Source organism: Pistacia vera, unplaced genomic scaffold (assembly GCF_008641045.1).
Source record: "Pistacia vera cultivar Batoury unplaced genomic scaffold, PisVer_v2 Contig479, whole genome shotgun sequence".
Classification (NCBI taxonomy): domain Eukaryota; kingdom Viridiplantae; phylum Streptophyta; class Magnoliopsida; order Sapindales; family Anacardiaceae; genus Pistacia; species Pistacia vera.
The window spans coordinates 584,502-611,655 of NW_022196311.1; the positions used below are offsets into that span (position 1 = coordinate 584,502).

A 27,154-nucleotide genomic window follows, 5' to 3' on the forward strand; every position below is an offset into this window, starting at 1 on the left:
AAAACTTATTCCAATAGTATTTTGGATGCATATAAAAACCAAACATCTTTTATGTCATTTATCTTTAGTTTGGAAGCCCACTCATTAACTCATCACTGCTCCATCTCCTACTGTAACATGTATATGGTAAAATATTCTACTTGATTACATTGTTAAAATACCATACAACATGAGAATGACAGAAAAGAAGAAAGAACTCAAATAGCACATTACCAATAACATCAACCTGAAACTGAATGATAGAGACGGTGACTTCAATATAATCAAAAATATAGAAAGACAACCAAATCCATAACAGATAGGTAACTTAACACACTACTACTCCCAAACATTTATGCATGCATATTCATCAATCATCACCTTTCTCCACCACCACCACCACTACTAATTCTTCATTTTAACTGGAAGCCAGAAAAATACACATTTTTCTCAACCCCTTATATCATACAGACTGCAAAAGGAGATATTCTTCATTCACATATCCAAACCAATTCATTCTAATTTACCATCTTCACATATGCTCCATTACTTCCTCTTCCTCGTCTTCATATTCACCTTCCTCATCAGCAGTAGCATCCTGGTACTGCTGATACTCAGACACCAGATCGTTCATGTTGCTCTCTGCTTCTGTGAATTCCATTTCGTCCATTCCTTCACCAGTGTACCAATGCAAGAAAGCCTTTCTCCTGAACATAGCAGTGAACTGCTCTCTCACTCTTCTGAACATTTCCTGGATGGAGGTTGAGTTCCCAATGAAGGTAGATGCCATGGAGAGCCCCTTGGGTGGGATGTCACAAACACTAGACTTCACGTTGTTTGGAATCCATTCCACAAAGTAGGAAGAGTTCTTGTTTTGTACGTTGATCATCTGCTCGTCAACTTCCTTAGTGCTCATTTTACCCCTGAACATGGCAGAAGCAGTGAGGTAGCGACCGTGCCTTGGGTCAGCAGCGCACATCATGTTCTTCGCATCCCACATTTGTTGGGTCAATTCTGGGACTGTGAGAGCTCGGTACTGCTGAGAACCACGGGAAGTCAAAGGAGCAAACCCAACCATGAAGAAGTGAAGACGAGGGAAGGGAATCAAGTTCACAGCAAGTTTTCGGAGGTCAGAGTTAAGTTGACCAGGGAACCTGAGGCAGCAAGTGACACCACTCATGGTTGCAGAGATCAAGTGGTTCAAGTCACCAACTGCACAAATACATCACAACAAATGAATCCACAATTAAGAGTGATGTAACATTTTCTTCATAGAACTTAGATTGCACAAATGATACTAATCAATCAACTCAAAGGCAACATAAGTTATGTAAAACAAGAATCTTCAATAGCAAATTTTTACTAAGGTTCACAAGATCACTATTAAGTAACGACACCCATACACAGAAATTCACAACTGTGGTCTCATTAGCTGACAATCTGTAAAGATAACATAAAAATAGTCATTTTCATCAGTAAAAAGTAATTCATGATTTAGCACTTATCATTTGCTTATGCATGACAACCCAAAAGTTAATAAGATTAAATAAAACCAGAAAACTAGGAAACTGCAGTCCCCAATATTTTCATGGTTTCATCATATAAAGGAATTAATAAATAAATTAATGAAACAACCAAAAAAAAAAAAAAAAAAAAAAATTATTAACACCCATTCCCTCCATTCATGTCACAATCAAAGGTCCCCAACTTTAAGCAATATTTCCAATAACAAGTTTCTGCCGATCTTTAGATTTGACCCCCAGCAACTGACACGCAAACCACCACATTAACATTACACTAAGTGAAAATCAGAACCAAAATCTTATTCAGATTGTGTATATCTAGCAGACAAACAAGGGTGTATTTATTAGGACAAAATAAACTTATCCATTCTCCATAAGAGTAATAGTTCAAGTGGCAGATTAGTACTTGTTTTCATTTCTGACTTGCATGGTTCACATTTACGTTTCAAGAACCACCCATTCAAAAGCAATTTCATGTTTTTACTTGCTATATCATTTCCCTAAACTAAATGCATAGATATATCACCACACAAGATTTTTATAGTTACTTACAGCTAGGTGTAGTCAATTTAAGGGTCCTAAAGCAAATGTCATATAAAGCCTCATTGTCAAGGACCATGCACTCATCTGCATTCTCAACGAGCTGATGAACAGAGAGAGTTGCATTGTATGGTTCAACCACCGTATCTGAGACCTTTGGTGAAGGGAACACTGAGAATGTGAGCATCATTCTGTCAGGATACTCCTCCCGAATTTTTGAGATCAGCAAGGTACCCATTCCAGAACCAGTTCCTCCACCCAAAGAGTGGCAGACTTGAAAACCTGGAACACAAACAGTTGAATTACTTTTCCAGCATCACTGGCTACATATTGCTTCAGTTTGAAATTAGAGAAAATTTAATCAAAGTTTAAAGCCAATAGTCTTTGCAACAAGATGTTAAGTGCTAATTTAGCACTCTGGCTAAAATCATACTGCTATCTCAACAAAAAAATTGAATCCACAAAAGCAGTAAAAACTCTGTTCAAACAAAGCATTATACCTTGCAGACAGTCACAGTTCTCAGCCTCTTTTCTCACAACATCAAGAACTGCATCAATAAGCTCTGCACCCTCGGTGTAGTGACCCTTGGCCCAGTTGTTTCCAGCACCAGATTGTCCGAAAACAAAGTTATCTGGCCTGAAAATCTGGCCATATGGACCAGTTCGTACACTGTCCATGGTACCAGGCTCCAAATCCATGAGCACAGCACGAGGAACGAACCTCCCACAAGAGGCCTCGTTGTAGTATACATTTACACGCTCCAGCTGCAGATCTGAGGTCCCGATATATCTTCCAGTTGGGTCAATGCCATGCTCATCGCATACAACCTCCCAGAACTTGGAACCAATCTGGTTACCACATTGACCACCCTGAACATGAAGGATCTCTCTCATTTTTCCTGATACCAAAGACATGAATGACCTAATGTTACTTAATTTTAGTTTTTGCAAAATTGAGAAATGTACCAGACAAGTGAAATCATTGAAACCTTAACTTAAAAATAACATTCAACCAATAAATTCAAGTACGTATTATTTGATTGAATATCAACTCAGATACAATAAGCATATTGCAAAGCACCAAAATTACTTGTATTATGTCAAAACAATAGAACTTAATTAGATTTCAGTATATATATGCAAAAATCTGAAACAACAAATCCAATATTTCTAAGCAATTTCAGTGAAAAGAAAAGTTAACACAAGTGGGTAAAAGCATTAGTAATCTTGAAAAAAGTTGCAGATCATACACAAAAACTTCACTCGAGTTAAAGAACCTAAAAATTACTCACCACCACTACATACGACATAATGTACGACAGATCTACTAATATTACACTCTAGATAACTAAATGTCAAGACAGCACAAAAACTCTAGTATGTTCATTAAAAATCTAACATAAACTACTCATCAAAATCAACTGAATTACAATTCAAACTTAACTAACAGCTAATAGATCTAATCCAAAACACAACACAACCTTCAAATATATGATAAAGAGATCTAATAATAAATTAAAAACATCCAATGATTATTTCAACAAAAAAAAACAGAACAACAGTAAGCAAATTCGTAATAATTTGATCGAATAATCGTAGATCTAGATGGCAAGCGAGAGTATAGACTTACCTGAGTAGAGTGAGAACTACAAATGAGAGAGAGAGAGAGACGAAATAGAAATTGAAATTGAAATGAGATTTGTGAGTAAATGAACGCTACTGAGGGCTATATATGCAGAGTGGAGAGTGAGGAGTGAGATCTGACGGTCTATGTTTCTTCCCTCCTGTTTTTTTAAGCGCCGTCCGATGCCGTTAGATGGAAATTATTGACGGTTGAGATGGATATTTGTCTGTTAATGATTAATTGAGAGTTGGTTTTTTAAAAATTGGCGGATATTCTGGGACTAATATGCCCTTCGGTAAATGACGGAAATATCCTTTGACTAAAACTTCAAACATATTTGACGAATGTTTTTGTGGAAGAGTCGGTAACTTCTACTGTTGCCATTTATTTTAATAATTTTTTATATAATTGTCCGCCGTTACAGTCAACCATTTAAAAAAAATTGTTGGAGGAGGCCTTTTTTAACTATTTCTTGATGTTGAATTACGATTATAATAATTTCGGAGATAATTATATATTTTTCATTTATATTTTAGTTTGGGTTATCTTTTTAATTTTTATTGAAAAACCTTGGATCATCCTATTTGACCTATTTGTTTGTATGAAAAAAAATTGTCAAATTCACACAATATATATATAATTAAAATAAATTAATCAAAACAGTAAATAATAATATATTATCTAATATGAAATTATATTAAAAGTTTAATAATTTTACCACAAAAATTATCCAAACAAAAGAAAAAAAAAAATTGAAGTTCAAAATCTGAAATTCACATGACTTAAGCATCAAACACCATAAAGATAAACCCTAAACAATTTAATTATATGCTTTATTTCCATATTCATAAGTAAAGAAGATGACAAGAAATCAGTGTCAAGCAAATTAACGGAGGAATAAAGTTGTGGTGGTTAGGATGTTTTTTTTGTTTGAAAATAAGTAACTAATATAAACTTTATCATAAATAATATTTACAATTTTAACGTTGAATACTATATATCATTATTTATTTATAATTTTGGGGCGGTCAGAGTTAGCATTCTTATGCTTGCCTCAAAATAACTTGGATGAAGATATTTAAACCCAATTTTACCCTACCCCCAAATTTTTACTATCCAAATCCAACCTATTAGGGTGGGGCTCCTTGGAGCCCGAAATCCATTGGTCACTTAGGTAGTTAGGTTAGAAATAAAAAAAAAAAAAAAAAAAAATCTTATTATCAAATTAAGAGTTGATTTTTATTATTGATAAATAAATTGAAATTCTATAGATCACTCTATTCTATTAATCGTTATGTTTTATAATGTTCAATATTTATTAGAAATTCTATTCAATTAATAGTTGATAGATAAGATCTTGGTAATTTACTGAATTTCTATACATGTATAATATATGTTATTTAAGCCCACTTAGCGAAGAGGTTAGAGCATTGCATTTGTAATGCGATGGTCATCGATTCGATTATGATAGTCAGCTTTTCTTTGTTGCATATTTCTTGATTGAAAGGAGTAAACGACTTTTTCCCACCCAAATAATGGCTTAATGACACTTTCTCATCTATAGACTTTTAAAATATCATTTTACAATCCAAATCCATATTCCATTTATGATTTCAGCATCGTTGCAACTTCACACCACCACCATTCTCTTCCCCGATCATCACTCACTAAAACCCTTCAAACCTTACTCCCGTTAACCCCGCCAATCATCGGCAATCAAGCAATTAGGGTTTACGTATTTGCCCCTTTCAAGTCAAATTTCGATCAATCTCAACCACTAAAATCTAACATTTCACCATCAAAAGAGTCATCGGCTTCCCCTCTTCAAAAACTCCAATAGTCTGAATCGAGTTTGTCATCTGTTCGGTGCTAAAATATAAACTTGGATAGTTTAGTAATATTTTAAAAGTTTGTGGATGTGAAAGTGTCAATAAGTCATTATTTGGGTGGGAAAAAATGGTTAACTCTTATTGGAATGGGTTGGGCAGCCTTTTAACTTTGAGTTTGGGTACAAAAGAGGCAACGAATCTGCGGAAAGTTTAATGCAATTTTTCTCTTGAGATTTCAATAAATATATTCACCCCCTCAATTTTCAGAAATAATAATTTATCCCCTACAACCATTTATTTTGGTTTATAAGTAATAATAGTACACTTACAAAAAAATTTTACAAAGATCTTCATATAAAGTGATGCGGTAAAAAATGAATGGAGTAGTGAATTTAATGAATTTGACTTTTTGTTTCACTTTTCTAATTATTTTTTGCCATCTCACTTTGTATAAAAATTTTTATAAAACTTCTCTGTAAGTATGGTATTATTGTTTATTTTATTTACAAATTAAGTGTAGTTTGTGTCAGTCAGTTAGTGAAAATCATAACTAAACAGACACAAGAGGGGGTAAATTGTCATGAAATATTTGAAAATTCGTATTTTTTTTATCGGGAGATAATTGTAAAGAGTAGGGGGGTATATGGTAAGTGTCAATTCTGTCTAAACTCTACTGTTGCGGAAATTCCCTTTTGTAGAGTGTAAAAATGTAGCTGACATGTGACATCTAGGTGGACGAGCGTCATAATAGGCTCTTCCGCATATAGAATGGAAATTCCCTTTTTTATAGTGTAAATATGGAGTTTATCCTAAATATAGTATTTTTAAAAAATCCGAGGAATTACATTGTGATGATGTGATTTGGGATAATGTTAATTGATTATGAACAAAAGTTTTCATTTTAATAGTGATTACACGTATATGATTAGTGAAAAGGCCTGACTTTTGAACTTATAATTAGGTGGGTTTAGGTTTAAGCTTGATTTGAAATTTTACCTTATATGTAATCATATATTTGAATTGCTCATTACATTACATCGGGAAAACAATGTTAGAATAAAAATTCCATATATAAAAAAATTAATAATAATTTTCCAATGGATAGGGTTTAGGTGTCTTTCTTAGAACCGTTGATGAGGTGATTAATTTTTTTATTATTATTATTATTTCTTGAGAGCATTGGTGACAAGACATGACTCAAAAAAACTTTTTAATGTTATAATTCCTATCCAAACATCTAATCAAACACCCACCATTCCATCACGGGAGCGTTTGTATCTTTAATACGAAATTAAGACGCGTCGGTCTAATCTAATCTTATCAGCTTTTGAAATTTGTTTTAAAAATATGAAAGCGATATTTTGCCAATAGAATGCAGAAGATATCATAGAGGAATTATATTATATTATTTACTTCCCATTTGTTGTCAAATAAGACCCTTAATTAATCTTGTCCTTAAACATAAACTTCTGTTTTCTTTTATCTTAAACTCTTGACTTTTTTAAATAACGTAATTTCTTTTTATGAGCGAAGGTGTTTCAGCCAATTTGGATGTATCTCAACTAATTTTTCGAGACCATAAAATTATCAATTTAGTAAGAGCTCTAATGACCACCCTATTAACCATCATAGGGACTCGAACAAAGTGTGGAGATGAGAGAGTGTTATAGAGAATAAAGACGTGAAAAAACAATGAATGATAATATTAAAACTAATTGGGGTTGTAAGGGCCAAAAATCATATTGACCTTGACACACATTACGGCTCAGTGCTTCAGCCCAATTCTAATTGGGCCTACGCTTAAATCCACCTTGTGAATTGACCAGTCCATAAGGTGAGCGATCCTACTTGTTAAGCTAAATCGAGCTCCAGCCGATTAGCCCCTAACAGTTCCAGAATTAGAATCCTATCTACTTTCCACTTTAGTGAAGATCCAAGATTTTACTTGAATTGGTAATCTTGATCGAATAAAGGCAAGTCACAAGATTTCTTTCTTTAAGTCCTACTGAGACTCCAACCTCCTTGGTTCACTATATAAACAGAGATCAGCCTCTCTCGTTATTCATTTAGAAATCACTCATTGCTTTAGCTCCTAAGGCAGACACTACACCGATGTCATCTGAGCCTTCACATTCATTTTCTCTCTTTGTGTAGGTCTATTTGATTGTCAGTGACTCGTTTCTCACAATATTTGTCCCTTCCGAGTCAATCATAGATTTTACCATCAACAGGGTTTTACTTAGAATTTAATAAATAAACAATCAATTCTTAGGGCAATTAATTATACAATGCTTGTTAATGGAATAAATTAAAACATAAATTTTCAAAAAAGAAAAATGAGCTCACTGAATTGTGTTGCTGCTTGCTAAACACTGGTATTTTATTCATTAATACGTTTTTTAAATTTCATATTTATTTGTATGCTTTTTAAGAATTTATTAGGCTTTAGGGGGTTAATTTGATGATACTCTAAATATAAACCAGGGTTGTTAGATGTTTTCTCAAACTCCAGCGTAGGTAACTGATTTTTATCCCTGTTAGTACGAAAATGGGCAAAAATGTCATTGAACTATATTGAAGCCATTGGTCCACAGGGCAAAATCGTCAGTAAAAGTGAAAAACAGAATCAGTTGAGATATTTATTGGACTTTGTAGTCTTGACATACCAACTCACACAAATATTTATAGATGCTTCTGTTGCAAACAAATTCAAATACTGGAACATCAAACAGGTGTGCGTGACGCCAACCGCCTCCTCTATTGGATTACGCCAGATCGCGGCCCATGGTAACTGGGAAAGACACATCGCGCGTTATTTTACAACTTACGGGCGCGTGAGTGCCACATGAAAGCAGCCAAATTGGTCTAAGAATTTGCAGCTGGTCACATGAGATAAGTGTGTAGATGACATGTGACCTGCTGCTCTTGCCAGCAGGATTTGATCTAGGGTTTAAATTTTAACTCTGGTTAAATTTTAACTATACAGTGTGGTCAAAGTTGAGGAATCACTATCTCAGATCTATTTGTGCGGTGATTTGGTTACTTTGTTTGGAGTTTAAGCATCTTCATCTTCATGTGTTTGTTAGCAAATCTTCGTTATAAAATTGGAAAAATTATTAAAAAATAAAATAGAGTTGTGGAATTATAATAAAATCATATTTAAATAATAATAATATGGATGCGATTGTTTAAATATTTTATTCCTATTCCAAATCAAAATGCATATTTGTTTCTTTATTCTCAAAATACAACTCTAAATTATTCAACTATTTTTAATTTTCAAATCATATCTCGTAATAACCACCTAACAACCTTTAATAACCATACAACTCTACTTAACAATAATATTTTAAAAATATTATTCCAAATAACTAAAATACGCATTTGTTTCCCTATCCTATTCGTATTCCAAATCAAAATATATATTTGTTTTCCTATTCTCAAAATTTTATCCTAAATTATTCAACTATTTTTAATTTTCAAATTATATCTCGTAATAACCACCAAACTCTACCTCACAATAATATTTCAAAAATACTACTCTAAATAACTAAACAAACGCACCCAAGTTTTTGAGGACTTAAGCACATGTTATAATGTTCATTCAGTACTGGTTGTTTTAGGATTATTTAGTACAATAATAACAAAAAAAAAAAAAATTCATATAATAATTGGCAAATTGAACTTATAAATAAATTTGGTAGTTTTTTTTTTCCCGTTATCTGAGATATATAGGCTCACATTAGAACTTGTCTAATTCCCAGAATCACAGAATATCATACAAGCCCAATAGACCAAGGTAATCATACAAATGTAATAAGTACTTCTGATACGGCTCGAACACAAGACCTTTGGGTATAACTAATTCCAGTAGCTGAAGAGTTTGCCATCCAATCACAAGATGAGAGGTAAATTTGGTAGTTTTTGCTTATGGCCTTCACATAATAAAGAAAAGGTGATAGATTAAAATGCTAAAAAAAAAATATAAAACAACTAAAAGTTTGGTGAGAAATAAGGTGGTTTGGTTAAATTAAGAAATTAGGAGTACCTAAATACTTCAACTTGTTACCAACTGTTTTTATTAACTTCCTTGTCAAATTAATTACTCACATTTCTTCCTACTATTTATTAATTGTAGCACTCCCCTAATGGACTAAGAAATTACATTTGTCATTAAAAAATAGGATTTCTTTAATCCATTAGTAGGATGTCAATAGATCCATTGTTGTTAATTTTGAGGAGATAATAATATGGAACCCAAGTATTGTTTTGCTCAATTACAACTAATAAAATGAACAAAATAGGCCCATTACATGAACTACCCTATTTGAGCTGCCATAAGTCTTTTCCACACACACACACACACACACACACACACACACACACATATATATATATATATATATATATACGTATACTCAAAAGAAGATTGAGCCTTTAGCGTTTTGGTGTTGAGTTGTGCTATTGACAGCCCATGTATTAACTAAACAACCCCACTTCTTTTTGGGCAAAGGGGACATTTAGCACTTGGTTCTTGCAACTCCAACTGAATGCTCCTCCTCTTCTTTCTCCAACCCCACTCGTAAAATTAACTTGTGGCCCAGTTCAATAATTCTATAGTTTGCTTAAAGATGGCGGCCCATTAACATGGCACCAATATGAGCTTTATAGTTTATCAATTCAATATTTCAATACCTTTCTATATTTAAATTAAAAGAATAACTATTGTACTAAATCGGTAATTTTTTTTTTTTTTTTATCACCGGGGGGTGTTCGGCTATAAGAGCTCCAATGGCGACCCCTATTAGTGCTTAGGGAGACTCGAACTCAATAACTTATAGAACTTTCTTTTACTCTTTTATCATCAGGTCACTAGTGATGGTTCTAAATCGATTATATTATCATACTTAACATTTAAAAGCATTAATCTGATGATAATTTAAAAGTCTTCTAATAGAAAAATCGTACCCTTAGGTGTGGCACTAATGGTGAGGTAAAGCTCTTAATTAATTATACATTAAATATGATTTAAGAAAGATTGAATATAAGTCAAAGTGTTTAGTTACCAAACTATCGCCTAACATACTTCAAAACTTGAGTTCCTCTCAAACTAAACATATCTTTTAATTATCCAAAGTCCAAAGTCCAAACCCTTATCATATAATTAACTAGTAAGAAAAAACAATAATCAATTAACACTTTTTCAGAAAATACTGCAGAATCCAGCTAAGCTACACCCTGTTGGTGGGGTTCCTATTAGAAAAAGAATTAATACAACATATCTAATTAAAATTAATATAAAGGGGTCATTAAGAAATGAATGTTGATGAAGTTGGAGTGGCCCATTATAATTTATATTGATGATTGTTATAAGAAAAAAGCATATAAATAAATTAAGGGTGCTGAAATTTTATTAGAGTCAATGATTATTAATGCGATTGTGCCTAAATTCATTGCTTAATTATCGGAGATTGTGGTTGTTCAACAAGCCAAGCAAGAACAACAATTTCTTCAAACACAATCAACTAATTTGTCAATAGATTTTTTTTGTTTTTTTTGTTTTTTTATTGACTGTGATGTTCAAACTAGCCTACGCACACATCAACTAATCCCTAAGGATCTTAAAAATATCGATCGGATAAAAATTCTAGTGATTATCCCTATCAGCACCTGAAGAGAATTTAAAAATTAACTCTTGTTAGTGAAAGTTTATATTCGAACTAAAAAAAAAAAAATTTCATATCTTGTCCAGATTAAAAGTTTTATGACTTTAACCACCTTATCATTTCAATATATATATATATATATATAACATTTTTATAGTAATACTCTATATAGGAATAATCTCTATGTAGTTATAAAAATTATAATTCCAACTTGGGTCAGTTATAAATAAGAATAATTTTCATATTGTAATAAGTTATAATTTTTCTAGGTCCCGTCTTAAGGAACTTGCCTCTAAATAATAATAATTTTATGTATATTGTAAAAAAAAAAAACATAAGCTGTGTTATACTAAAGGTTTAAGATGAAATAATTTATTTATCTAAAGTTGTTTGAGACTGTGATTTATGCTTTAGAGTTATTACCACATCTTTTATCTTGCGAGTACATAATAAGTCGCCAGCATGGACTCTTTCTTGTTGAAGTCAAAATATTTTTAGCTTCTCAAGTATGTTTATAGTTTTTTGACACGAAACTTTTGGTATTTTCGTACTATCATCCTCAAGATTATCTCATTCATCTTCTTGTCTGATTCCAATGGTGATTTTTTCTTCAATTAAAGCATATACGACTTGTTGCTCATTTAGATGATTGAGGAAGAAATTGATATCTATTTTATTAGTGTAGTGAAGTTATCGAATTTGTTCACTCAATTCATTTGTACTACTGAAACATGAATTATAAAATCAAAAATCAAAACAATAATTTTTTTAATAAAAATAATAATTATTGTAACTACACCTCTATTAAGTTATAATCTTTTCATAGTAATAAATTTAGTTGGTCCTAACATTATGACTATAGAAAAGTTCTACTATATATATTATATAAGAAGATTTTATTTGCAAAATTCGGTACACCAATTACAATGGTTAGAAGAATTTATAAAATGAATAAAGATAGGTTGACAAATACTTCTAACAACTTTCTCTCATAAACACTGATGTGACAGTTCATAATTGATAAATTCGTATTTGATCAGATGGAATCCATTGTTGAGCAGATGAGACCAATTATAAGTTGACACATCACATTTGTAAAAAAAAATTGGTTAAAAGAATTTGGAAGTGTAATATTAGAGTTATAAAATTATACGGGATCCAAGGCAAGCTAGGCGATGATAATGCTTGGTATACTTTCTATATAAAAGTATAATAAAGTTTCAATTTTCCGTACAATTTCACTTATTACAAACACAATCGTCTTGATAATATACATATCTAATTTGCCATTTTTTATTTTGTTCCCCTCTAGATTGACGTATTGTTAATAACTGTTAACTTCCCTGGAAGTTTGGTGGGACTACAAAGTCTACCCACTTTGATGTTTACAATTGATAATTCTTCTTTTTTTTTTTTTTCTCTCTCTCTCTTTGTTAGAGATCTTTGATTATTATATAAGATTTTTCATCACTTTAAAACATCGTTTCTTGTAAATTTTCAATAAACATCGTTACCCAAAAGCTTATTTGTTAATATTTTATATGTAAGTTTTATGATATATTCAATTGTAATTAGGTTAGTGACGTGACATTAATATACTAGGAGATTTCGTTTTCATGGAATTTAAAATTAATTTTTTGGTTCTTGAAACAATTAAGAAAAAAGTTTGAGAACGACAAAGTACATGCAATTGTTTCCATGAAAAAATGCTTCAATCCAAACAAACAAAAAAAAATCTCTTTAACATTTTGGGATAAAAGAATGGTGGGGTCAAACAAAGACAACTCTTCCCTGTGGCCCCCTCAAACACCTTTAATTCCTCCAATTTAGAAATGCCTTTTTTAAAAGGGCTCCTTCTCTATGTATATGCTTTTCTAAAAAGCTATCTCAATCATAATCTCTAGGAAAAATTAAATATGTATTTGTTTCTTCTAATTCATAGATACATACTTGCAAGGATAACAAAACAATTACGTAGAAACGAGTATTTATTGACTTATGGGTAATAGTTTTTAACCATAATCAAATGTGTCACATATTATATTACTAATGAATGAAAGTCTAAAACAATTTATAGAATTTATATTCCCTTAAACTTAATAGAGATGTTTTGCGTTAAAAAGATTTGTGTGAAGTCTAAAAGTATACCCATGTGAGTTAATTTTAAAACAGACAATATTTACTTGATTCAATCAGAAATATTACTACATTTGGCTTGTTCATATTTAGTTTTTATGCGTGCAAAATGACTTAAACTTTGGATCCCTAAACGATTTTTTTTTTATTTTTTATTTTTGTATCTCTATGCACTTGTGCATGCAATTGAATCATGCAGCAATCTTGATGCCCCAAAATCGAAATGAAAATGAAAATGAAAGTTGTGGTTTTGCAAAGGAGAAAGAGGGTAGATGAGAGACATTGACTAGAAAATGTGAAATTGGTCAGTGGCACTTAGGTAGTTAGGTTAGAAATAAAAAAAAAAAAAAAAAAAATCTTATATCAAATTAAGAGTTGATTTTTATTATTGATAAATAAATTGAAATTCTATAGATCACTCCTTCTATTAATCGTATGTTTTATATGTTCAATATTATTAGAATTCTATTCAATTAATAGTTGATAGATAAGTCTTGGTAATTACTGAATTCTATACCTGTATATATATGTTATTTAAGCCCACTTAGAGAGAGGTTAGAGCATTGCATTGTAATGCGATGGTCATCGATTCGATTATGATAGTCAGCTTTTCTTTTGTGCATATTTCTTGATTGAAAGGAGTAAACGACTTTTTCCCACCCAAATAATGGTTAATGACACTTTCTCATCTATAGACTTTTAAAATATCATTTTACAATCCAATCCATATCCATTTATGATTTCAGCATCGTTGCAACTTCACACCACCACATTCTCTTCCCCGATCATCACTCACTAAAACCCTTCAAACCTTCTCCGTTAACCCCGCCAATCTCGGCAATCAAGCAATTAGGTTTACGTATTTGCCCCTTTCAAGTCAAATTCGATCAATCTCAAACATAAAATCTAACATTCACCATAAAAAGATCATCGGTTCCCCTCTTCAAAAACTAATAGTCTGAATCGAGTTTGTCATCTGTTCGGTGCTAAAATATAAATTGGATAGTTTAGGAATATTTTAAAAGTTTGTGGATGTGAAAGTGTCAATAAGTCATTATTTGGGTGGGAAAAATGGTTAACTCTTATTGGAATGGGTTGGGCAGCCTTTTAACTTTGAGTTTGGGTACAAAAGGGCAACGAATCTGCGGAAGTTTAATGCAATTTTTTCTTGAGATTTCAATAAATATATTCACCCCCTCAATTTTCAGAAATAATAATTTATCCCCTACAACCATTTATTTTGGTATAAGTAATAATAGTACACTTACAAAAAAAATTTACAAAGATCTTCATATAAAGTGATGCGGTAAAAAGAATGGAGTAGTGAATTAATGAATTTGACTTTTTGTTTCACTTTTCAATTATTTTTGCCATCTCACTTTGTATAAAAATTTTTATAAAAATTCTCTGTAAGTATGGTATTGTTTATTTTATTTACAAATTAAGTTTAGTTTGTGTCAGTCAGTTAGTGAAAATCATAACAAAACAGACCACCAGAGGGGGTAAACTGTTATTAAATATTTGAAAATTCGTACTTTTTTATCGGGAGATATTGTAAAGAGTAAGGGGTATCTGGTAAGTGTCAATTCTGTCTAAACTCTAGTGTTGTGGAAATTCCCTTTTGTAATTTGTATGTGTAAAAATTAGCTGACACGTGACATCTAGGTGGACGAGCGTCATAATAGGTCTTCCGCATATAGAATGGAAATTCCTTTTATTATAGTGAAAAATGGAGTTTATCCTAAATATAGTATTTTAAAAAAATCCGAGGAATTACAGTGTGTGATGTAATTTGGGATAATGTAATTGATTATGAACAAAGTTTTCATTTTAATAGGATTACAGTATTGATTAGTGAAAAGGCCTGACTTTGAACTTATAATTAGGTGGGTTTAGGTTTAAGCTTGATTTGAATTTTACCTTATGTAATCAATATTGAATTGCTCATTACATTACATCGGAAAACAATGTTAGAATAAAATTCCATATATAAAAAAATATAATATTTCCAATGGATTGGGTTTAGGTGTCTTTCTTAGAACCGTTGATGAGGTGATTAATTGTTTATTATTATTATTTCTTGAGAGCATTGGTGACAAGACAGACTCAAAAAAACTTTTTAATGTATAATTCCATCCAAACATCAATCAACACCCACCATTCCATCACGGGAGCGTTTGTATCTTTAATACGAATAAGACGCGTCGGTCTAATCTAATCTTATCAGCTTTTGAAATTTGTTTTAAAAATTGAAGCGATTTTGCCAATAGAATGCAGAAGATATCATAGAGGAATTAATTATATTATTTACTTCCCATTTGTTGTCAATAAAGACCCTTAATTAATCTTGTCCAAACATAAACTTCTGTTTTCTTTTATCTTAAACTCTTGACTTTTTTAAATAACGTAATTTTTTTTATGAGCGAAGGTGTTTCAGCCAATTTGGATGTATCTCAACTAATTTTCGAGACCATAATTATCAATTAGTAAGAGCTCTAATGACCACCCTATACAATCAAGGGACTCGAACAAAGTGTGGAGAGAGAGAGTGTTATAGAGAATAAAGACGTGAAAAAACAATGATGATATATTTAACTAATTGGGGTTGTAAGGGCCAAAAATCATATTGACCTTGACACACATTACGGCTCAGTGCTTCAGCCCAATTCTAATTGGGCCTACGCTTAAATCCACCTGTGAATGACCAGTCCATAAGGTGAGCGATCCTACTTGTAAGCTAAATCGAGCTCCAGCCGATTAGCCCTAACAGTTCCAGAATTGAATCCTATCTACTTTCACTTTAGTGAAGATCAAGATTTACTTGAATTGGTAATCTTGATCGAATAAAGGCAAGTCACAAGATTTCTTTCTTTAAGTCCTACTGAGACTCCAACCTCCTTGGTTCACATATAAACAGAGATCAGCCTCTCTCGTTATTCATTTAGAAATCACTCATTGCTTTAGCTCCTAAGGCAGACACACACCGATGTCATCTGAGCCTTCACATTCATTTTCTCTCTTTGTGTGAGTCTATTTGATGCAGTGACTGTTTCTCACAATATTTGTCCTTCCGAGTCAATCATAGATTTTACCATCAACAGGGTTTACTTAGAATTTAATAAATAAACAATCAATTCTTAGGGCAATTAATTATACAATGCTTGTTAATGGAATAAATTAAAACATAAATTTCAAAAAGAAAAATGAGCTCACTGAATTGTGTTGCTGCTTGCTAAACACTGGTATTTTATTCATAATACGTTTTTTAAATTTCATATTTATTTGTATGCTTTTTAAGAATTTATTAGGCTTTAGGGGGTTAATTTGATGATACTCTAAATATACCAGGGTGTTAGATGTTTTCTCAAACTCCAGCGTAGGTAACTGATTTTTATCCCTGTTAGTACGAAAATGGGCAAAAATGTCATTGAACTATATTGAAGCCATTGGTCCACAGGGCAAAATCGTCAGTAAAAGTGAAAAACAGAATCAGTTGAGATATTTATTGGACTTTGTAGTCTTGACATACCAACTCACACAAATATTATAGATGCTCTGTTGCAAACAAATTCAAATACTGGAACATCAAACAGGTGTGCGTGACGCCAACCGCCTCCTCTATTGGATTACGCCAGATCGCGGCCCATGGTAACTGGGAAAGACACATCGCGCGTTATTTTACAACTTACGGGCGCGTGAGGCCACATGAAAGCAGCCAAATTGGTCTGAATTTGCAGCTGGTCACATGAGATAAGTGTGTAGATGACATGTGACCTGCTGCTCTTGCAGCAGGATTTGATCTAGGGTTTAAATTTTAACTCTGGTTAAATTTTAACTATACAGTGTGGTCAAAGTTGAGGAATCACTATCTCAGATCTATTTGTGCGTGATTTGGTTACTTTGTTTGGAGTTTAAGCATTTCATCTTCATGTGTTTGTTAGCAAATCTTGTTATAAAATTGGAAAAATATTAAAAATAAAATAGAGTTGTGGAATTATAATAAATCATATTTAAATAATAATAATATGGATGCGATTGTTTAAATATTTTATTCCTATTCCAAATCAAAATGCATATTTGTTCTTATTCTCAAAATACAACCTAAATATTCAACTATTTTTAATTTTCAAATCATATCTCGTAATAACCACCTAACAACCTTTAATAACCATACAACTCTACTAACAATAATATTTTAAAATATTATTCCAATAACTAAAATACGCATTTGTTTCCCTATCCTATTCGTATTCCAAATCAAAATATATATGTTTCCTATTCTCAAAATTTTATCCTAAATTATTCAACTATTTTTAATTTTCAAATTATATCTCGTAATAACCACCAACTCTACCTACATCACAATAATATTTCAAAATACTACTCTAAATAACAAACAAACGCACCCAAGTTTTTGAGGACTTAAGCACATGTTATAATGTTCATCAGTACTGGTTGTTTAGGATTATTAGTACAATAATAACAAAAAAAAAAAAAAATCAATAATAATTGGCAAATTGAACTTATAAATAAATTTGGTAGTTTTTTTTTCGTTATCTGAGATATATAGGTCACATTAGAACTTGTCTAATTCCCAGAATCACAGAATTCATACAAGCAATAGACCAAGGTAATCATACAAATGTAATAAGTACTTCTGATACGGCTCGAACACAAGACCTTTGGGTATAAACTAATTCCAGTAGCTGAAGAGTTGCCATCCAATCACAAGATGAGAGGTAAATTTGGTAGTTTTTGTTATGGCCTTCACATAATAAAGAAAAAGGTGATAGATAAAATGCTAAAAAAAAAATATAAAACAACTAAAAGTTTGGTGAGAATAAGGTGGTTTGGTTAAATTAAGAAATTAGGAGTACCTAAATACTTCAACTGTTACAACTGTTTTTATTAACTTCCTTGTCAAATTAATTACTCACATTTCTTCCTACTATTATTAATTAGCACTCCTAATGGACTAAGAAATAAAGTTAATTTTAATAATTTAATATGGGGTACATTTGTCTAAAAAATAGGATTTCTTTAATCCATTAGTAGGATGTCAATACTATAGATCCATTGTTGTTAATTTTGAGGAGATAAAATATGGAACCAAGTATGTTTTTGCTCAATTACTATTTATACTAATAAAATGAACAAAATAGGCCCATTACATGGAACCCCCATTTGGGCTGCCAAAAGCCTCTTCCACACACATTTATATATATACGTATACTCAAAAGGCGTTTTGGTGTTGAGTTGTGCTATTGAAAGCATGTATATAAACAACCCACTTTTTTGGGCAAGGGGACATTTAGCACTTGGTTCTTGCAACTCCAACTGAATGCTCCCTCTCTTCTCTCCAACCCCACTCGTAAAATTAACTTGTGGCCCAGTTCATAATTCTATAGTTTGCTTTAAGATGGCGGCCATTAACATGGCACCAATATGAGCTTTATAGTTTATCAATTCAATATTCAATACCTTTCTATATTTAAATTAAAAGAATAACTATTGTACTAAATCGGTAATATTTTTTTTTTATCACAGGGGGCGTTCGGTAGTAGAGCTCAAATGGAGACCCCTATTAGTGCTTAAGAGACTCGAACTCAGGAACTTATAGAACTTCTTTTACCTTTATCATCAGGTCACTAGTGATGGTTCTAAAGCATTATATTCATACTTAACATTTAAAAGCATTAATCTGATGATAATTAAAAGTCTTCAATAGAAAAATCGTACCCTTAGGTGTGGGACTAATGGTGAGGTAAAGCTCTTAATTAATATACATTAAATATGATTTAAGAAAGATTGAATATAAGTCAAAGTGTTTAGTTACCAAACTATCGCCTAACATACTCAAACTTGAGTTCCTCTCAAACTAAACATATCTTTTAATTATCCAAAGTCCAAAGTCCAAACCCTTATCATATAATTAACTAGTAAGAAAAAACAATAATCAATTAACACTTTTTCAGAAAATACTGCAGAATCCAGCTAAGCTACACCCTGTTGGTGGGGTTTCTATTAGAAAAAGAATTAATACAACATATCTAATTAAAATTAATATAAGGGGTCATTAAGAAATGAATGTTGATGAAGTTGGAGTGGCCCATTATAATTTATATTGATGTTGTTATAAGAAAAAAGCATATAAATAAATAAGGTGTGAATTTTATTAGAGTCAATGATTATTAATGCGATGTGCCTAAATTCATGCTTAATTATCGGAGATTGGTTGTTCAACAAGCCAAGCAAGAACAACAATTTCTTCAAACACATAAACTAATTTGTCAATAGATTTTTTTTGTTTTTTTTGTTTTTTTTGATGTGTGTTCAAACTAGCCTACGCAAACATCACTAAGGGAACACTGAGAATGTGAGCATCATTCTGTCAGGATACTCCTCCCGAATTTTTGAGATCAGCAAGGTACCCATTCCAGAACCAGTTCCTCCACCCAAAGAGTGGCAGACTTGAAAACCTGGAACACAAACAGTTGATTTACTTTTCCAGCATCACTGGCTACATATTGCTTCAGTTTGAAATTAGAGAAAATTTAATCAAAGTTTAAAGCCAATAATCTTTGCAACAAGATGTTAAGTACTAGCTAGTTTTGCACTCTGGCCAAAATAATACTGATATCTCAACAAAAAAATTGAATCCACAAAAGCAGTAAAAACTCTGTTCAAACAAAGCATTATACCTTGCAGACAGTCACAGTTCTCAGCCTCTTTTCTCACAACATCAAGAACTGCATCAATAAGCTCTGCACCCTCGGTGTAGTGACCCTTGGCCCAGTTGTTTCCAGCACCAGATTGTCCGAAAACAAAGTTATCTGGCCTGAAAATCTGGCCATATGGACCAGTTCGTACACTGTCCATGGTACCAGGCTCCAAATCCATGAGCACAGCACGAGGAACGAACCTCCCACAAGAGGCCTCGTTGTAGTATACATTTACACGCTCCAGCTGCAGATCTGAGGTCCCGATATATCTTCCAGTTGGGTCAATGCCATGCTCATCGCATACAACCTCCCAGAACTTGGAACCAATCTGGTTACCACATTGACCACCCTGAACATGAAGGATCTCTCTCATTTTTCCTGATACCAAAGACATGAATGACCTAATGTTACTTAATTTTAGTTTTTGCAAAATTGAGAAATGTACCAGACAAGTGAAATCATTGAAACCTTAACTTAAAAATAACATTCAACCAATAAATTCAAGTACGTATTATTTGATTGAATATCAACTCAGATACAATAAGCATATTGCAAAGCACCAAAATTACTTGTATTATGTCAAAACAATAGAACTTAATTAGATTTCAGTATATATATGCAAAAATCTGAAACAACAAATCCAATATTTCTAAGCAATTTCAGTGAAAAGAAAAGTTAACACAAGTGGGTAAAAGCATTAGTAATCTTGAAAAAAGTTGCAGATCATACACAAAAACTTCACTCGAGTTAAAGAACCTAAAAATTACTCACCACCACTACATACGACATAATGTACGACAGATCTACTAATATTACACTCTAGATAACTAAATGTCAAGACAGCACAAAAACTCTAGTATGTTCATTAAAAATCTAACATAAACTACTCATCAAAATCAACTGAATTACAATTCAAACTTAACTAACAGCTAATAGATCTAATCCAAAACACAACACAACCTTCAAATATATGATAAAGAGATCTAATAATAAATTAAAAACATCCAATGATTATTTCAACAAAAAAAAACAGAACAACAGTAAGCAAATTCGTAATAATTTGATCGAATAATCGTAGATCTAGATGGTAAGCGAGAGTAGAGACTTACCTGAGTAGAGTGAGAACTACAAATGAGAGAGAGAGAGAGACGAAATAGAAATTGAAATTGAAATGAGATTTGTGAGTAAATGAACCCTACTGAGGGCTATATATGCAGAGTGGAGAGTGAGGAGTGAGATCTGACGGTCTATGTTTCTTCCCTCCTGTTTTTTTAAGCGCCGTCCGATGCCGTTAGATGGAAATTATTGACGGTTGAGATGGATATTTGTCTGTTAATGATTAATTGAGAGTTGGTTTTTTAAAAATTGGCGGATATTCTGGGACTAATATGCCCTTCGGTAAATGACGGAAATATCCTTTGACTGAAACTTCAAACATATTTGACGAATGTTTTTGTGGAAGAGTCGGTGACTTCTACTGTTGCCATTTATTTTAATAATTTTTTTATATAATTGTCCGCCGTTACAGTCAACCATTTAAAAAAAATTGTTTTTTTAATTTATTTATTGGAGGAGGCCTTTTTTAACTATTTCTTGATGTTGAATTACGATTTACGATTATAATAATTTCGGAGATAATTACATATTTTTCATTTATATTTTAGTTTGGGTTATCTTTTTAATTTTTATTGAAAAACCTTGGATCATCCTATTTGAATTATTTGTTTGTATGAAAAAATTTGTCAAATTCACATGACTTTAAGCATCAAACACCATAAAGATAAACCCTAAACAATTTAATTATAGCTTTATTTCCATATTCATAAGTAAAGAAGATGACAAGAAATCAGTGTCAAGCAAATTAACGGAGGAATAAAGTTGTGGTGGTTAGGATGTTTTTTTTGTTTGAAAATAAGTAACTAATATAAACTTTATCATAAATAATATTTACAATTTTAACGTGGAATACTATATATCATTATTTATTTAATTTTTGGGGCGGTCAGAGTTAGCATTCTTATGCTTGCCTCAAAATAACTTCGATGAAGATATTTAAAACCCAATTTCACCCTACCCCCAAATTTTGACTATCCAAATCCAACCAATTAGGGCGGGGCTTGGAGCCCGAAACCCATGGGTCACTTAGGTTAGAAAAAAAAAAAAAAAAAAAAAAAAAAAAAAAAAAAAAAAAAAAAAAAAAGCATTTCACATGAAATTTGAATTTGAATTCAAAAATGAAAAAATGAAAAAAAAAATATCTTATTATCGAATTAAGAGTATGATCTTTATTATTGATAAATAAATCGAAATTCTATAGATCACTCTACTCTAGTTTTATTAATCCTTATGTTCAATATTTATTAGAAATTCTATTCACTATTCTTTTCTTTATGAATAGGTAAGAATTAATAGTTGATAGATAAGATCTTGGCAATTTACCGAATTTCTATACATGTACAATTTCTGTTATTTAAGCCCGCTTAGCTCAGAGGTTAGAGCATCGTATTTGTCATGTGATGGTCATTGGTTCGATTCCGATAGCCAGCTTTTCTTTGTTGCATATTTCTTGATTAAAAAGAGTAAACGACTTTTCCCCACCCAAATAATGGTTTAATGACACTTTCTCATTTATAGACTTTTAAAATATCACTTTATTACCCAAATTTATATTCCATTTATGATTTCATACTTTCAGCATTGTTGCAACTTCACACCACCACCATTCTCTTCCCCGATCATCACTCACCAAAATCCTTCAAACCTTACTCTCGTTAACCCTATCAATCATCGGCAATCGAGCAATTAAGGTTTATGTAGCTGCCCCTTTCAAGTCAAATTTCGATCAATCTCAACCACTAAAATTCAACCCTTCACCATTAAAAGAGTTATCGGCCTCCCCTCTTCAAAAACTTTAATAGTCTGAACCGAGTTTGCCATTTGTTTGATGTTAAAATATAAATTTAGATAGTTTAGTAGTATTTTAAAAGTTTGTGGATGTGAAAGTGTCGATAAGTCATTATCGAGGTGGGAAAAAATGGTTAACTCTTATTGAAATGGGTTGGGCAGCCTCTTTAACTTTGAGTTTGGGTACAAAAGAGGATCCGCAAAAAGTTTAATGCAATTTTTCTCTTGATGTTTCAATAAATATATTCCCCCCCCAATTTTCAGAAATAATAATCGATCCCCTACAACCATTTATTTTGGTTTATAAGTAATAATAGTACACTTACAAAAAAATTTTACAAAGATCTTCATATAAAGTGATGCGGTAAAAAATGAATGGAGTAGTGAATTTAATGAATTTGACTTTTTGTTTCACTTTTCTAATTATTTTTTGCCATCTCACTTTGTATAAAAATTTTTATAAAACTTCTCTGTAAGTATGGTATTATTGTTTATTTTATTTACAAATTAAGTGTAGTTTGTGTCAGTCAGTTAGTGAAAATCATAACTAAACAGACACAAGAGGGGGTAAATTGTCATGAAATATTTGAAAATTCGTATTTTTTTTATCGGGAGATAATTGTAAAGAGTAGGGGGGTATATGGTAAGTGTCAATTCTGTCTAAACTCTACTGTTGCGGAAATTCCCTTTTGTAGAGTGTAAAAATGTAGCTGACATGTGACATCTAGGTGGACGAGCGTCATAATAGGCTCTTCCGCATATAGAATGGAAATTCCCTTTTTTATAGTGTAAATATGGAGTTTATCCTAAATATAGTATTTTTAAAAAATCCGAGGAATTACATTGTGATGATGTGATTTGGGATAATGTTAATTGATTATGAACAAAAGTTTTCATTTTAATAGTGATTACACGTATATGATTAGTGAAAAGGCCTGACTTTTGAACTTATAATTAGGTGGGTTTAGGTTTAAGCTTGATTTGAAATTTTACCTTATATGTAATCATATATTTGAATTGCTCATTACATTACATCGGGAAAACAATGTTAGAATAAAAATTCCATATATAAAAAAATTAATAATAATTTTCCAATGGATAGGGTTTAGGTGTCTTTCTTAGAACCGTTGATGAGGTGATTAATTTTTTTATTATTATTATTATTTCTTGAGAGCATTGGTGACAAGACATGACTCAAAAAAACTTTTTAATGTTATAATTCCTATCAAAACATCTAATCAAACACCCACCATTCCATCACGGGAGCGTTTATATCTTTAATACAAAATTAAGACGCGTCGGTCTAATCTAATCTTATCAGCTTTTGAAATTTGTTTTAAAAATATGAAAGCGATATTTTGTCAATAGAAGATATCATAGGGGAATTATATTATATTATTTACTTCCCATTTGTTGTCAAATAAGACCCTTAATTAATCTTGTCCATAAACATAAACTTCTGTTTTCTTTTATCTTAAACTCTTGACTTTTTTAAATAACGTAATTTTTTTTTTTTTAATGAGCGAAGGTGTTCCAACCAATTTGAATGCACTTTAACTAATTTTTTGAGACTCTAAAACTATCAATCTAGTAAGAGATTTAATGACCACCCTATTAGCAATTGTGTAAACTCGAACAAAGTGTGGACATGAGAGAGTGTTATAGAGAATAAAGATGTGAAAAAACAATGAACGATAATATTAAGACTAATTGGGGTTGTAAGGGCAAAAAATCATATTGAGTTTGACACACATTACGGCCCAGTGCTTTAACCCAATTCTAATTAGGCCTACGCTTAAATCTACCTTATGAATTGACCAGTCCATAAGGTGAGCGATCCTACTTGTTAAGTTAAATCGAGCTCCAGCCGATTAGCCCCTAACAGTTCCAGAATCAGAATCTTATCTACTTTCCACTTTAGTGAAGATCTAAGATTTTACTTGAATTGGTAATCCTGATCAAATAAAGGCAAGTCATAAGATTTCTTTCTTTAAGTCTTACTGAGACTCCAACCTCCTTGGTTCACTATATAAACAGAGGTCAGCCCTCTCATTATTCATTTAGAAATCACTCATAACTTTAGCTCCTAAGGCAGACACCACACCGATATCATCCGAGCCTTCACGTTAATTTTCTCTCTTTGTGCATGTCCATTTGATTGCCAGTGACTCGTTTCTCACAATATTTGTCCCTTCCGAGTCAATCATAGATTTTACCATCAACAGGGTTTTACTTAGAATTTAATAAATAAACAATCAATTCTCAGGGCAATTAATTATACAATGCTTGTTAATGGAATAAATTAAAACAGAAATTTTCAAAAAAGAAAGATGAGCTCACTGAATTGTGTTGCTGGCTTGCTGCTTGCTAAACACTGGTATTTTATTCATTAATACGTTTTTTAAATTTCATATTTATTTGTATGCTTTTTAAGAATTTATTAGGCTTTAGGGGGTTAATTTGATGATACTCTAAATATAAACCAGGGGTGTTAGATGTTTTCTCAAACTCCAGGGTAGGTAACTGATATTTATCCCTGTTAGTACGAAAATGGGCAAAAATGTCATTGAACTATATTGAAGCCATTGGTCCACAGGGCAAAATCGTCAGTAAAAGTGAAAAGCAAAATCAGTTGAGATATTTATTGGATTTTGTAGTTTTGACATATCAACTCACACAAATATTTATAGATGCTTCTGTTGCAAACAAATTCAAATACTGGAACATCAAACAGGTGCGCGTGACGCCAACCGCCTCCTCTATTGGATTACGCCAGATCGCAGCCCATTGTAACTGGGAAAGACACATCGCGCGTTATTTTAGATCTTGCAGGCGCGTGAGGCCACATGAAAGCAGACAAAATTGGTCTAAGAATTTGCAGCAAGGTAACATGAGATAAGTGTGTAGATGACATGTGACCTGCCACTGTTGCCAGCAGGATTTGATCTAGGATTAAATTTTAACTATGGTTAAATTTTAACTATACAGTGTGGTCAAAGTTGAGGTATCACTATCTCAGATCTATTTGTGCAGTGATTTGGTTACTTAGTTTGGAGTTTAAGCATCTTCATCTTCATGTGTTTGTTAGCAAATCTTCGTTATAAAATTGGAAAAATTATTAAAAAATAAAATAGAGTTGTGGAATTATAATAAAATCATATTTAAATAATAATAATAATAATATGGATGCGTTTGTTTAAATATTTTATTTGTATGCCAAATCAAAATGCATATTTGTTTTCCTATTCTCAAAATATAACTCCAAATTATTTAACTATTTTTAATTTTCAAATCATATCTCGTAATAACCACCCAATTCTACCTAACAATAATATTTCAAAAATACTACTTCAAATAACTAATATACACGTTTGTTTTCCTATCCTATATGTATTCCAAATTAAAATACATATTTGTTTCCATATTCTCAAAATCTTATTCTAAATTATTCAACTATTTTTAATTTTCAAATTATACCTCGTAATAACCACCCAACTTTACCTAACAATAATATTTCAAAAATACTACTCTAAATAACTAAACAAACGCATCCGAGTTTTTGAGGATTTAAGCACATGTTATAATGTTCACTCAGTAATGGTTGTTTCAGGATTATTTAGTAAAATAATAACAAAAAAAATTCATATAATAATTGGCAAATTGAACTTATAAATAAATTTGGTAAATTTTTTTTGGGTATCTGAGATATTCAGGCCCACATTAGAACTTGCCTAATTCTCAGGGTCACGGAACACCATACAAGCTCAATAGACCAAAGTAATCGCACAAATGTAATAAGTATTTCTGATACAGCTCGAACACAAGACTTATTGGGTATAACTAATCCTAGTAGCTAAAAGATTTGTCATCCGATCACAAGAGGAGAGGTAAATTTGGTAGTTTTTGCTTATGGCCTTCACATAACAAAGAAAGGGTGATAAATTAAAATGCTATATATATATAAAACAACTAAAAGTTTGGTGAGAAATAAGGTGGTTTGGTTAAATTAAGAAATTAGGAGTACCTAAATACTTCAACTTGTTAACAACTGTTTTTATTAACTTCCTTGTCAAATTAATTACTCACATTTCTTCCTACTATTTATTAATTGTAGCACTCCCCTAATGGACTAAGAAATTAAAGTTAATTTTAATAATTTAATATGGGGTACATTTGTCATTAAAAAATAGGATTTCTTTAATCCATTAGTAGGATGTCAATAGATCCATTG

The 27,154-nt window shown here is 31.7% G+C and overlaps 1 protein-coding gene across 4 annotated transcripts; it reads right to left on the reverse strand.

Moving 5' to 3' along the window:
* Positions 1-108: 108 nt before the first annotated feature.
* On the reverse strand, positions 109-21,238 carry LOC116146545 (tubulin beta-1 chain). Of its 4 annotated transcripts, none has more exons than XM_031431961.1 (5): positions 21,129-21,238; positions 19,999-20,397; positions 19,674-19,776; positions 2,055-2,221; positions 109-1,191 (listed from the first exon to the last, which is right to left on the reverse strand). In XM_031431961.1, exons 2-5 carry the CDS (start codon positions 20,390-20,392, stop codon positions 512-514), a joined length of 1,344 nt encoding a protein of 447 aa, XP_031287821.1. In that variant the 5' UTR covers positions 20,393-20,397; positions 21,129-21,238; the 3' UTR covers positions 109-511. The 4 variants fall into 4 exon arrangements, with proteins under 4 accessions (XP_031287821.1, XP_031287819.1, XP_031287820.1 ...); XM_031431959.1 differs by having other exon boundaries at positions 19,999-20,420; positions 21,129-21,179; XM_031431960.1 differs by lacking the exons at positions 19,674-19,776; positions 19,999-20,397; positions 21,129-21,238 and adding exons at positions 2,543-2,941; positions 3,673-3,745 and having other exon boundaries at positions 2,055-2,324.
* Between the last annotated feature and the right edge of the window lie 5,916 nt (positions 21,239-27,154).